Here is a 14,573-nt window from a genome sequence, read left to right as displayed (position 1 = left end):
GTTTTCAGTGCTGAAGTTGAAAGAAATTAACACACGTAGTTTCAGTGAAAGGGGCTCTATGTAAACATTTTTTTTACTTTTTTTTTTAGATGTTACTGGCAGTACAGAGGGAAAACACAGCCCTATTAAAATCAAGTGATCCATAAAGATTTCTTCCATAAATCCTAAACAGTTCTGTAGTGTTAATGGAAATCATAAGGATTCCATTATTTAAAACATACCTATTTTGCCAAATGCTTCTCGTAGCTCTTCAAGCTCTTCACGAGATATAGTAGTTATGTTGTTCTCCATCTTCAGACAGCAGAACTGTTGTCCTCAATTGCTAATACCTAATAATAAACAGGTAAGATATAAGGCAGGCTGTAATTCCAGACACAAATAAGTTACTGATCTATTCAACACCAGGTACCAGACCTGAATGACATGTCCAGGCCTGACACACTTAAAACATAATAAACAACGCTTCAAAGTACATCAAATACCTAGCAATTCTTTTCACTGTAATAGTCAGTGAAAATTCACAATAGCAGCACCTGTTTCCATACATTTGATGTTTTCATTTGCATAGAATAAGCATTGGCCAGCAATCTACCTCCATTGCTTGAGTGGTTTTCCAGCATTAAAATCTCCTCAACTTCAACAAACAATTTTTGGAAACAGTAACTTCTAAGTGAGATGCAGCGTCATTGCCAGGCAGTGGTTAGTGCTGGGATCTAATCCTGCAAAGCACTGGGCACTCCAACATGTACACAACATAAATATCAGTGGAACACTCCCAAGTACCTGCCTACAATCCATCAATGAACACTGAGGAACCTTTCCACAACTGCTCCAGGAGGTACCACCTCCTCAACTCTACCACTCTTCTGACACCCTGTTGTCTCCTAACACTGTCAAAGAGCTGAATGAAGGCTTTCACTGAGCAAAGATTGGAGTCTCAGTGTGAATCTTTCTCTGCTGACCTCCTTAGAAAAGCTGAACAAAACTGCAGGCACCTTCACAAGGGTTGATAAACTTCCATGAAAGATTTTGCCCGTAATCAAAGCGTTACTACAACAGGATGATTCAGATTTATTGGTAGTAAGTGAGCTTTGTAAAGACGTCACATGCAGTTATCTCAACACACAAGTTTATATTTGCATTTGCCATTTCCCACTGTGCAGTGCCCCTGGCACACACAAGGCAAGCCCAGGGCAGCACAACCCTGCCTGCACTAAGCTCTGAGCAGCACCTGGCTGGAGAAAGAGAGTGAGCACAGGGTGCTACAGGTGGGGCTGTGCCTGTCCTCAACGTCCAAGTTTCATCTTTGCTTTCACTTTATAAGCCAAAAGTGGCAAAAATCCACCTCACATAAATATTTTCATCAAAGTTGTTCTAAATTTGCCTGTTTTTCTCCTGGTTTGGTGTTTTTGCTTTACAGCAAGAAAAAATATATTCCTGGAATGACCAAGCTCACAATAAATATATTCAGATCTGCTATATGTAGCTGCTTCTTCCCCAGAAATCAGGCATACTAACAGAACAGGAGTGATATCCACTGGACAAGACTCTAGAAGAGGAAACCTGACTTCAACAATTGGTTTTACCATAAATCATGCTGGATGCCCTTAGGAAAGACTGTACCTTTTTTTCCCAGCTTTTGTGGAAATTTTTTCTTCCAGGATGCTGTTTAAGCAGTGGGTTGTTTTAAATAGGTCTTGTCTACTTTACTTGGGTTAGTATTTTCTGTGTCTTCACTGGGACTGCTCCTGTGGGTCACTCAGGATATAGCCTTGAGTGTGGGTGGCAAGTTAAGTCTTTTTCCTTCATGTCACTAGATCTTATTTAAGTACTAAAATCCTTCTTACTCATTTTGCTAAGCTTACTAACAGCATGTAGCAGTCTCCATACTCAAAAGAAAAAAAAGATTAAAATATGTATTCAGAAAAAAATAACCCTTCACACAGGTGTTTCTGGAAGTGCAAATACTGATGTGGCAATTAAAGAAATAATGAACTGTGAAGAAATTGGTGAGAAAAAAACCCATTTAAATGCAAATTACCAAGGAAATGTAAAGAGCTCCAAATCTAAAAAAAAACCACCAAAAAAACCTCCAAAAAACCCAAACACAACCCAAAACAAAACCCAAAAAGCAAACAGATGATACTTCTCTGAAATACAGAAATGGCATGACAAAGCATAAACGAAATATTTAGCTAAGCAAGTATAAAAGACAACAGCATTTTTGCTGGCACCATTAATGTTTTTAACTATTTACCATTATCATGACTCAGATCTTATCAGTTTCTGCAAAGTTGCATGCAATTAGCTTAGCTGTTGCCCTTTTATGATTAATAATTCAGATTTTCCATCATATTCTATTCCATAAAACAGCAATCTTTGATTTCCAAAGATGTTGATTATTTCAGTTACATAGTAGAAACATCTGTTCTTGAATGAAACAGACAAATAAAGCTAATAACTGCTCCAAAGAGACAGCCTTAAATAGCCTATTATATCCCTATAGGGTAAATTATCTGGTCAATTAGATGGCAGAAGTGCTGCAATCATGGGTCAGGCATTCAGGAGAGACAGAGGTTGAACATTCAGAGACAACACCTTAACTAGTCAGACTTTCCAGACAATTCCAGTCCACAAACAGGGACCTTCTATCTAAGGTAATAAATACCTTGCACACCCAGGCTCATCACCATCCAAGATGACTCAGGGCACAGGCAATTTTGACAAGATTTAGCCTCCAGAGGTACCTGTGTCTTGGACTATGACTACCTGTTGAAAGGTATGTTCATTTACAGAGAACATTTCTCTACACTCTGAGGGTGTTCCTATGACATTTAAATTTTCTCTAGTCTCTGCCTATATTAAACCATTTCCTGTCACTCCAGGACAGGGGAGGCACAAACAGTTTTTGTGCTGATGAAGTACCCTTGATCCTGTTTTTAGTCCTTGAAAATATGCTTGATATGAACTGACAATATTTATGTAGTCCCAGCCTGCTTTCTATGCCTGGAAGGCCTTTTCAGTCTAAAGACAATTCACTGGACTCTGTCTTATGTTGGATGTGGATGATTTCCAGCAGACACAAACTACTGTTGGTACCATCATGACATTTCTTTGTGTGCAGAGGAGTATCTGTGGCTGAGCAACCAAAGGACGAAGTGAGTAGGTCAAAGAGCAGCTCTTGCCACATTTTTGACCTGTTGTCAAAGCTGTCAGAAAAAAATAGAGCAGTTAATTGGCAATCAGGCCCAATAGTTGTCTCCATCCATGCAGGCAAGTGGTAATTTCTTTTCTAGTTCTTCATTTCAAATTCTATTTGCCTCATTTCCACACGCAGCTGCTACTGCAGTGACAATGGAGTTCAGAATGCTGACTCGAGAGCTTATTTTCTTTTGTTGCTGTTCTTTTTGTCTGCATCAGGGACACACCTCCTCCATCCCTGCTGCAAATACTGCCTATTGCTGCATCATTCTTAAAGCTGTTGTCTCTAATTACAGCCAAGTGAGCACCATTTGCATATACAGGTTGTGCATTTATGTCAACAACCAGCTGGTTATTACCATGCACTATCTATAATTACAAAACATGAAAATTCTCCTTCTCTTATTTGGCTTTGAATCTACCATAGATTTTAATGGGAAAAAAAGAACTGAATCAATCCTTTAATAATGTCAAAGGACAAATTGTTTTAGGTGTTGCACTGGTGGTCTGTAATAAAACAGCAGTGGAGATTACTTTTTCTTAATACAGATTAAGTTTTTATCTTATTGTGATAAATTTCAATCTTTATAACAAAATGAATAATCATTAGAGTTCAGTGACTTTCTAATTTTATTATTATTGCTGTTTGTCCTGGTAAAGGATACAGAAAGATAGCTTATCTTTCCCATATCACTGGTAAGGCTGCAGGAAACATGATTAGGAAAGAAATGCACTGTATGGTATCCCAGGTGAAAGAAGCCTTGATTGTAGAACACAGTCATGGAATCACAGACTGCCAGGCTGGGAGGCATCACAAGAAACAGCCAGTCCAACCTTCCTTGGCAAAAGCACTCTCTAGATAACATGGGCCAGCAGCCTGCCCAGCCAAATCTTAGACGTGTCCAATGGTGGGGAATGCACCAGTACCCTGGGAAGATTATTCCAATAGACTGTTGCTCTTTGGGAAAATTGTCTTGTGACCAATTGGAATGTCCCGGGGAGCAACCTGTAGATATCACCCCTCCTCTTTTAAATGTGACTTCTTTTAAAAGGGAGTAACCACACTTTAAATACCGAAACATGGTGATAAGGTCTCCCCTAAACCTTCTTTTCTCAAGACCGAACAAACCCAGTTTTCTCAGTCTTTCCTCCTACGGCAGCTTCCAGTCCTCTGATAATCTTTGTGGCCCTTCTCTGGACCCCCTCCAGCCTGTCAGCAACTTTCTCTGTGGCAGGAATCAAGACTGGACACAGTATCCCAGGTGTGGCTCTCTAATTAGTTCAGAAATAACTAATCTAACACACTTGTAGACTGATGAGCACTGGGCTTTATAAAGATAAATAAATAGATCCACTCCAAATCTAGCAGCAAAGAGGGTGCTAGTCAATCATAAAAACAGGAGAGCACCAAAAGCTCAAAGTAATTAGCTATATACATATATCTGCATGTCTCTATATATAAAGGCATTGCAAGCACATGGCTAATTTTTGAAAGAAGAGACAGTGGATAATTATGGTATCAATTACAGTTATTTGCAGAGGATTATGAAAAGCACAGTTCTTCCAATATGATACAGCCAGTCTGAAGCTTCACAACCTGGAACACTCAGAGATTATGTTTCTCAGCCTGGCTTATAAACATGACTGAATATATTTATGATGATCAAAAGTATTTAATTACTAGAAGTTAGACAATAACAACGAAGAAATATATAAACCAATATTCAACATATAAATCAATAATCCATGGAATTTTCCTCAGTCTTTTATGAATGGCATTACATAGTGAACAAGGTACAATTTAAGAGGGAAAAGCAATATTTTTAACTTTGCCCAAAACTGTATGCACTGACCTTTGCTAAAGGAAGGCTATCAAAACAGCCACAGTGATAAATTTTGTGTCCACAAAATACATATCTCATGAAAGGAGGAGTAGATGTGCACTGAAATTAATTACTCCATAGGAATTTATTCAACATAGTACAGTAACTCTGGTCAGTAACAGAGTCAACATTTCCTCTATGCCTTTATGATAAACCTGGATGACTCATGAATAAGCAGTAAAACAAGCTGAGATATCTAATTATTAGAATGGTCATGAGCCTGCTCCGAGTTCACTTACTGTGGTATAAGTACAGAACAATTTCATAGGCTCAGGTCAGGATTAAGAGCAACTGTCTTATAAGGCACATAAAAGCTTACTTCATAAAGATACCTTTCCATCCAAACAAAATGCCTCCAGCTTCATTTGGCTGCTGAGTGTACAGAACAGCCATGCAAATTTATCAACAGTATCAGTTTCACGCAGTTTCCTTTGCATGCATCATTCAGGAGGATCTCAAACTGCCTGTGCTTTGTGTTGTTGCATTCAGCACTCCAAATAAAATATATCAACAGAAACCTTACCTATGCACTTGTAAGCAAGTAATTTTGAAAAAGGGCTGTTGCACACTGAGTTCATGGAAGAACCTTTCATGAAATGTTCTGCAAACCTAACCTGTTTACAGGCTAGCTACATCAACGTTTTGGGCTCAATTTACCCAAATGGATTATCTCAGATCACATGTGACCCATCCTGCTCTGGTTAATTAGGTTTTTTAAAGATTTCTACAAGCTTCACCTACTTCCAGCACAGAGCTGTGAGTACTGTCATCAAGAACAAATCTAAAACATTCTCTGTGAAACTGGGACATTGAGGTGACATTAAGTCAGTACTACCAGCCCTGCAGAGCTGTGCACACAAGTCACTACATTCTCATTATATTTTCTGAAGTTTATGAATACTGTCATTCTTAATACTAGTTATGGTTAGATCACTTCTGCAAGTAACAGAACAGCAAAGGAGATACATTTTTTATTTCTGTAATGCAACGTGTCCAGGACTCCCTACCTGATAGCAAACTATTTCCAGGCAAATACATAAACAAAGCTGTTTCCACACAACAAGCAGCTTTTCTTTAGGACTTGAAAATACCAGGAAAATCAGTATTAGAAAAACAGAAACAAGATTTTTCTTACAGATCTCTTGATAAGACACACTTCAGTTTTTCAGAACACAAGATGAGACTGTCTACAAAAACAATGTACGCCTTAATGTGAAACAAAATCATTCTACATTTGAGACGAGCTTTATGTTTTCCATGATGAAATGTCAAGATTCAGTATATCTTAACAATCTTCATATTTTATGTAATTTAAATATATTACCTTTCCAAGAAATTATGGAGTATAGGATCAAAGTATACAATACAAGAAGTGTGTGCCATAATACAACAGCAAATTAAGTGACACAAAAATAAAGTTTCCCTACAGAATTTTTAACATGGTTAGATTCAAAAAACACTGATCCAAAGTAAAAGTTTGATACAGTGAATCTGCTGAAGTGGCACTTGCTCTTACTTTTATTATGAACAGCCTTTAGCTTGCTGAAAGTTCAATAACAGCATGTAGATGGTATCCAAATTATGTCAGAAGTACTGACATAAGGAAAATGGAAGCGTAGGAAGAACCTGAATACACTCTAGCCATAAATCTTAATTACCTTTCATGCTATCTCAACATCTTTCATGGTTTTCATTCGTCAACAACACAAATATTTAATCAAGAATGCAAAAGGACTTAATTTTTAACATAAACATACCAATTATCCACTAATAAGACTGTTTGCACTAAAAAGTGTTTTCAGAATTCATTGTGAATAAAAGCAGCTTATGAAATAGAATAAATAAGAAGAGAGCTACTACATTCTATAGTAGAAAATTATGGTTCTGTTAGGGTTTTTTTAAAGATGTTTGAGCCTATGACTTGGTAGCCAGACAGCTTGGAAACACAAGTTTAAGTGCCTGGATGACATCAGAAGCTTGGAAGGTGTGCTGCCAACTTAAAGCAGTTCAACTCTGGAACATCCTATCAAGCCTTACAGCTGGCCTAAGGGAGATTAGTCACTTTGGCATTCAGGCACAGGACATCTTCCTTATTACCACAGCAAAGGTACCATGGTTATTAAGAACACGTTTTTCAATTGTATTCCAACAGCTTCAACTGGAGTCAGCTGAATTTGCTGATTTTCAGAATCTCTAATAATCATGCCATAAATAAAGTAATGAAAATCCTGGGAAACAAGTAAGTGTAATGCAATTGCACTCTCCTTCTAAGAGAGATAGAAGCAGTTCTTGTTTGGTGCTGCCATGGAAAAGAAACACAAGTGTTAGTATAAACACTCAAAGTCTCAGTACCATAGTTCATTACACAGAACGTCATAGACATTTTGATATTTTGATTTTCCAATAAGGAAGTATTGCATCCAGCAATAAAATCTACATGCTGTTAATCACACACAATTGCAACACAAAGACAGGAAACAATGGGCAAAAACAGTGTCAAAAGTGGGACTAAGAATTCCCTTGAGAGACAAGAACACACAGAAGACTTTCCATTTGTTGAGTAAATTCTATAACAGGTCTCTCCAAGCCTATTGGAAAAATGGACATTTGTAGAAACCACTAGGATTGTGATACATGTGACCTTTATGGGTGTGGTTTTAACCTTCCCAATGTAAATCATTTTAGTGTTGCTTTGCTTCCACCTTATTGTCCAGAGTCTAGAATATTTTTTACCTTTTACTGACACAGTTAAAACTAGTGCTTACAAAGGGAATTCACAAGTCCTGGTATAAAACTTGCTGCCCATTTCTGCTGTGTGGATTACATTTGAGAGATCCATTTTCATCTCAGTGTTTCTGGTATATTACTATATATAGTTACTATCGGGTCCACTTCTATTTGCCATTAAAGTGACATGTATTTCCAATGAAAAGCTTCATTCCCATTAGTCATTAACATGCTTTTCTTAGACAGCTCAAGAACACTACTTAAACAGCCCACTATACCCCACAAAAATAATGCTAACAGAAGTGAACCAACCTTACCACCTCATCTTTATATCCAAGAATCTGAAGCTGGAGTTTTGAACATAAATTAAACATTTAAAGGCACTATTCTGAAAGCAAAACTACGGCTTTTCCATTTCACACATGGCAATGTATTTAAGCAATCCATGACTGCAGAACTACATTCAAATTAATTAGCAAGGAAGTAACAGTTAGAATTAAGGTGAATTGGTAGAAGAAACTTCTTTACATGTGTAAACATCAAAATGTTTATACTGGTCCAGGAAGCATTTGACTGAGCCTTGAACAGAAAAAGTTCAATCAATATAATGTATTGTTTCATTTATCTGACATATTCTTATCTATTCTCACCATCAATATCATTTGCCTTCTGGATGGGTCATTTGATACTCTCCAAAAATCAGTTTATTATACTGAAACCTATGTCCCATGCTGACTCATCATTTGGTTTCCCTGTACACAAATGTGCTAGACCTTCCTTCCTGGAGAACTTCTTCAAGCTCCCACCAAGCACCTCTCCTGCTTTTCCTGTTCCAAAGGCTTCCCTTGCCTCACCGACCTTGTCCCCATGTGAGTATCTTTGCTTGTGCATCACTTCTGAATGAAGTGACCAGGAGAATGTCCTGTCTCTGGAGGGTCACAGTTGGCAAGGATCATGCTTTCCAATTAACACTGGAAGCTGCTGCCTCAGATGCTGAGACCAAAAGCAAGGAAAAAATACAGGCTAAACCAAAATTACAGCAGCCAAACACAGAAGTTGTGGCAAAATTAATTCCTACGAAGGTCAAAGGATCATAGCAGTTTTAGCATGCAAATATACATTAGAAGGAAAGAGTACCAATAATAGAGAAAATTTTATGAGAAACAAGGAAACAGTTTACTTCTAAAACCCCTTTAATTACCAGTAACTGCTCTGAAGAACAGAATTATTTTTTAAGTCCAAACTTGGTGTCTCTGTGACATTTCATTAGAGCAAACTACACTGAAATATAAATGGAAAGGCTACACTACTAAAAGCAAGTTCATTCAGGAACTCCATCCTCAAGTCACTCTTTTGTGCCTAGACTGACACTACCTATCAAGTTTACAACAGCAAAAGAGAGTTAAAAGACACACCAGCAAATGACATTTAATCTCTTTCTTTCTCTGTATAGGTTTAGGAACATGTAGCTTTTGTTAGCATGCAACTACAATGACAAATAGAAGCTGCATTATTTTTAAAGGACATTTCAGTTGGAAAACATTCTGCAATTCTTATTGAATTACCTGTATCAATAAAAAAACTCATATTCAGAGCTCATTATGCATTAACAGAACCTCATTTGACAGTAGGACTTTTTTGGGTACTTGCAAATAAAATTCATAGGTTGGAGTCTATGCTTTAATTATTCTTTTACTTCATTATTAAACGATAGCATTGCTAGTTAATTACTAAACAGAAAAGCTAATGAGAAGCAATAGTTTGGATTACAAAAATAACTTTTCCAAAAAAACCCACAAATCAGACTCTAAGCAACTAAAACCACTATGAAATATGGAATAACACCTGTCTTCTGTTTTCAAATACTTCCCATTATTACCAGATTAACTTTTTAAGCCCTGCTTTCCAGTAACTGGAAAGATTTGAAGTTTGTTTTAGAATTAAACAGATTCTTGTGTATTTTCTCAACCCCACAAACTGTGCCAAATTAGAATTTCACAAGTTATGAGCTTCACAGTTATTGAGACTTTGCAGGATTTTGCATTCTGTCTACTCCAATCAAAGCGTACTCACCTTCGACTGTTTAATCTGTTACAATGTCACTGATCTTTTGCAAGGCTGTCAGTACCAGTCCCAAGCCTCTGTTTCTTCCAGGTTCGGCGCCACTTGAGGGGAAGGACATACTGTACTCCCTATTCTTTGCTGAGGAATAGGCTTCAGCCTTCTATGGCATTCATAACTTCAGAAAAGCATGTTTTTCTTAAGCCAACTAGAACATTCTGAACCATTTTTCTCTCCTCTGAGCATGAAGATAACATTTAGTTAGCACGGAACTGAAAGAGCAGAACTATGAACAAAGCTCTCGGTGAATAAATAGCAGAAGAGGCAGAAGAGGAGGAAGGTGTTAAAACAGCACAACTGCAACACTCCACAAAACTGCCTTTATCCTGCCCTCTGCCTGTTCTTTGGTAGCTGAAGTAGGAAACCTCAGCTTGCTACAAATAGTAAAACTCCAGCAGAGACACACAGGCTAACTCTTACTAATGAACTTAGTTTTAAGGTCACCCTAGAAGTTAATCACGTGAATATCATTAAGAGTAACAATAGAAATGCATCCATTCTGCCCTCAGCAGTTGAATTTACAGCCACATATTCTTCAAACTCTGACTAATTGTAGTTATAAAATAGTACTGAATAGATGTGTGGTGCCAGAATATTTTGCATTTTCATTAATTATCAGATGGCAGTATGGCCCTCTGACACCCACTAATGCCTTCTTCAGCTCCACATGGTTCAAAAGATTATTAGATTAGACTGATCAGCTACTATACTGCAAGCAAGCCAGGATTTTCTGTCATGGAAAATTCATAGGTTATTTTTGGGTTTCTTTTTTCATTGGTCCAGCTAGAGGGAAAAGGAGGGTCCACACAGTACATGGCAAAAGCAACTGGCAACATTTCAAATCCAGTCTCTGCAGAGCCCACAGATGCCCAAGTGCCACCTGTTTGCCAGCTCATAGCTTTAAGGCCATGTTTGCCCAAGTGCTGAGGGTAAAAGGAGCACATTAGTAAATCGGAGTGACTAAAGCTAAATGGAGTATTGTTTGTACCTTCTAAACTAGAAGACTATCTGGGGCACACAGGAAGCTCATTTGCTGGTGCTGTAGTTCTTAATCATTAGGCCAGAATAAAGCATCTACAGTTATTATTGCCAACTGTCATTTTTAATCATATTTTGTAGATGAAAAAGAATAAAATTCCTGAGCAAATATTTTTGTAACTAAATTATTCAAAATCTCAGCCTTAGGATTCCTATGATTAGGAGATAACTTTATATTCTTTAATGAAAACTATTTATGATGCTTTGGTGAAAATTTTGCCATCTTTTTTGCAAACATCAGAAATCAAAATTTAAAAAAATAAACTTGTCAAAATCTTGGGCTTAAACAATTTATCTTTTTTGATAGTTTGAGCTCTCAACATGAGCAGACATCCCTAAGCATTTAAATCCTATATTACAATTATGCAACAAAGTCATAAATTAAAAAAAGAAGTCTAAACAAAAGATATATCCAGGCATTTCTACTAAAACAATGTAAATATAACATTTTATTCACCTGCTGGAAAACAATGCATAAAAGTGTTCATTATTTTTGTTAACTAGAATTTTTGTTTCCTTTGTATAAATATAATGAACAAATTAATCTTATAAAATAATGTTAGGTTAATAAAAACCTTTACAAAACAAAAAATTAGTTTTAAAAATTGTTTGTTGCTTTAAAATTAATTACCTAAAGTCGCCTCAGGTGAGAAAAATACAACTATACAGTTATCTAGCATGTACTAACTATAAGGAACAATACTTACAACACAGGAAATACTGTAAGCTGGATCACCTTTGTAATGAGCCTCTTTATTGAAACACTGAGTATTCGTAAATATAATCTATTTACATTTGTTTTGTGTTAGCCATTTTAAGATGTCTCACAATAAAGTGAAAATTGTTTGCTCACAGGAGTATGTGCTACAGCATTCCAAAGCTGCCCAATTACAGCCCAAAGCCTTTCCAAACTGTGACACTTTCAAAGCAAAACACGAATATTTCTTACATCACTCCTAAGTCATAACACTTGTTCAGACTTTGAGAGCAGATTTTCACATATTTGGCCAATGAAATACATAGCCAAAAAGTGACTCCTCGAGGATAAGATGATCAACTGTGATCAACAGATAAATCAGTTTGTTGGTAAATCAGCTCTTTGACAAGGACAAAATGTCTTTGGAGGAGATCATATAAAATAAGTATTTTATTTCACGTAGTATTTTAACTGATATGTTTTGGATTTTAAGGTAGCTACAAGTCTACACCAAAGGAATCATCGTGACCTTCACAAAAACTCAGTAACTCTCTCACATTGTTTACTGTCACTTCACAGTGATGATGAAAAATAACTCCTATTTCTAAGTCTCCAAAATTAATGCTCTTGACCATTAAACAATACCCTATATTTAAACCCCTGTTTTTAAGATTCTAAACACGACACAAATATTTATTGTGCTGTTACTGTCACTCAGCAAGTCAATACTGTGCTTACCTTCCCAAGCTTTCCCACTATTGCTGGTCTGTCTCCTGCTGGGCGAGGAGCCCAGTGGGAAGCAGCACAACTGAAGTGACATCTTATGAAGCACTTCTTAGGTAGCACACAGACTCGAGTCAATCACTTATCCAACAAATGCTTCTTTCATTGGAGAGGGCTGATATGGATTCATTCTATTGAGTTTAAATGCCTAGATCTTAATTTACTTAGTAAAAAACAAAATGGCAACTTAAAGAATAAACTATATGGCAGAAGAGTCTGTTCCAGAGTCTTTACCACGCCAAAAAAATTCAGAAGGAAAGCATAAAGAAATTTTAGAATGCAACAAAAATATGTGCTTCTATTATTATAGATAATTTCATAATTTCTACTTTCCCCAAGGCAGTCAGTCTATCAGACAGAAGTTCACTAAAAAGCCCAGTGTGGCTGCCCCAGTAGCTGTCTTTCACACAGCACAAGGGCTGCCATTTCAGAGTGCAAGCCACCTTATAAAAACAAACACAGCAAGAGTGCCAGAAGTGGGGATTTGCTCTGGCATGACAAAAACCAAGTCTTGTCTTCCTGCCAAGCTTCTCTTAGGAGCAGCTTTGGAAGGAGGTGACCAAACCACTTTGCCCATGGTAAAGAAGCCAGTTGGGAGGTTTGAGTTTCAAGCAGAATGGTCAAAGATTCTGGAAATTTTAAGGAGTGTACAAATTATTAGTTTTACTTATTTTTTTAATCTCTGGTAATAGCAGAATAATGAAATCTCCTGTTGAGAGAGCAAAGATTTATAAATGTCAATGATCAAGATGAACAATATACCAGCTTTTAGAATAATTTGTCCAATTGGTCTTGCACTAGTGAAGTAGTTACCTCTATATGCAACTCTAAGCAAGTAACAACTAACTTTTAAAAAAGAGGGAATTATTGATATGATTGGAATAACTCTCTTTTTATAAAAAAGAAATGGATAAAATCTAAATTTATGTGCTCTAATATTTTCTAATTTGGCATGTGAAAAATATTCTGTGCCATACAATTAATATTCAGCCACAATTAAGTGGCTGATAAGTAAAATGAAATATATCTTTATATTCAGTTTTTTCACATTGAGTATGTCATATTATCTGGAAAGTGAGGAAGAAATCCTTACCAGCTTCAATTAAACATATGTTGAGTCTATAAATCAAGCTTGGAAGGACTATAAACATTGCAGAAGTAAAATATTCAGCTCAATAGAAAATTATATCTTCATACTACCTTGCATTGCCTTACCTTTAAGCTATGAAAGAAAGAATTTCATTTCCCTTAGTCATGAGGTAGTAAATTAGTGCAAAGAGAAGCAGTAGGACATGTGCAAACACAATGAGAGAAGGGGAGATGTGGAGTTAGAAGAAGAGCCTGAAAAATCAGCAAGACAAAAAACATTCCAAACTATAAAAATTCCAGAAAAGAAAACCTATCAGAGAACACCTGGTTTGAAAGAAACAGCTAGGTCCTGAATCTTCTACAGAAACAAACTATTGAAATGGCATTCAAATAAATACATTCTTGCTGATAACATATGACTTAATATTTCAGCTTTTCTACATGTCAATGTTTTTAATCAGTCTATTATAGCACTGATTATTAACGAGATGAAAGGATGAATACACTAATTGAATGAAAGTGGGAAATACTGGATCCAGCTTTTTTTTTCCCCCTAGTGACTATTATTATTAAGGAAACATATGCCAAGAGAGGCCTGAAAATGGGTTGATAACCCTTTTCCTACCAAGATTACATTTAGAAGTCAAATATATTTTAGTGTCATATGTTTTCTTTTCCCACTTTTTTCCCCTCTTGTACCTGTTAGTTTTTGCTTAGTTGGATGTACATAATCTGCTTTCAGGTTTCTGGCTTGCCTGTTGTCCTTACCACCATTTACTGTTTCCATTTTTCACTTTTTTGTTTAATCATCAGACTAATATTCAGGGTGACACATAATTTTAACCTGTGCCACTTCATTCCAGCCCAGTTGACTAAGCAACAGAGGCAGAGATAGGAGCCATGGGTGCTGAAATCCACATTCTTGCAGTGCACAGGAGCAGTGCCCTGTGTCCAAAGGTCAGGCACTTGTAAGGCTGCACAGGGAAATGGAGCTTCGAGCACTCACAGCTCGGCTGTTACAGCAGCCCTGCAGA

The 14,573-nt window shown here is 36.8% G+C and overlaps 1 protein-coding gene across 5 annotated transcripts in view; it reads right to left on the bottom strand.

Moving 5' to 3' along the window:
- The window catches only part of PLS1 (plastin 1), a 39,851-nt gene that overhangs the window by 22,777 nt on the left and 2,501 nt on the right, over positions 1–14,573 (bottom strand). For 3 of the 5 annotated variants that reach the window (XM_088170779.1, XM_088170781.1, XM_014877922.2), the window contains exon 2: positions 222–329. In XM_088170779.1, coding sequence (XP_088026905.1) covers positions 222–291 — 70 coding nt within the window. In that variant the 5' untranslated portion in view covers positions 292–329. Of the gene's footprint in view, positions 1–221; positions 4,132–9,884; positions 10,114–14,573 lie in introns of those variants that run through there. The other 2 variants (XM_088170782.1, XM_088170780.1) reach the window with 2 other exon arrangements.

Source organism: Sturnus vulgaris, chromosome 10 (assembly GCF_052056855.1).
Source record: "Sturnus vulgaris isolate bStuVul1 chromosome 10, bStuVul1.hap1, whole genome shotgun sequence".
Classification (NCBI taxonomy): domain Eukaryota; kingdom Metazoa; phylum Chordata; class Aves; order Passeriformes; family Sturnidae; genus Sturnus; species Sturnus vulgaris.
The sequence above is the reverse complement of the archived record's forward strand: the minus strand, read 5'-3'. Positions and strand labels throughout refer to the sequence as shown.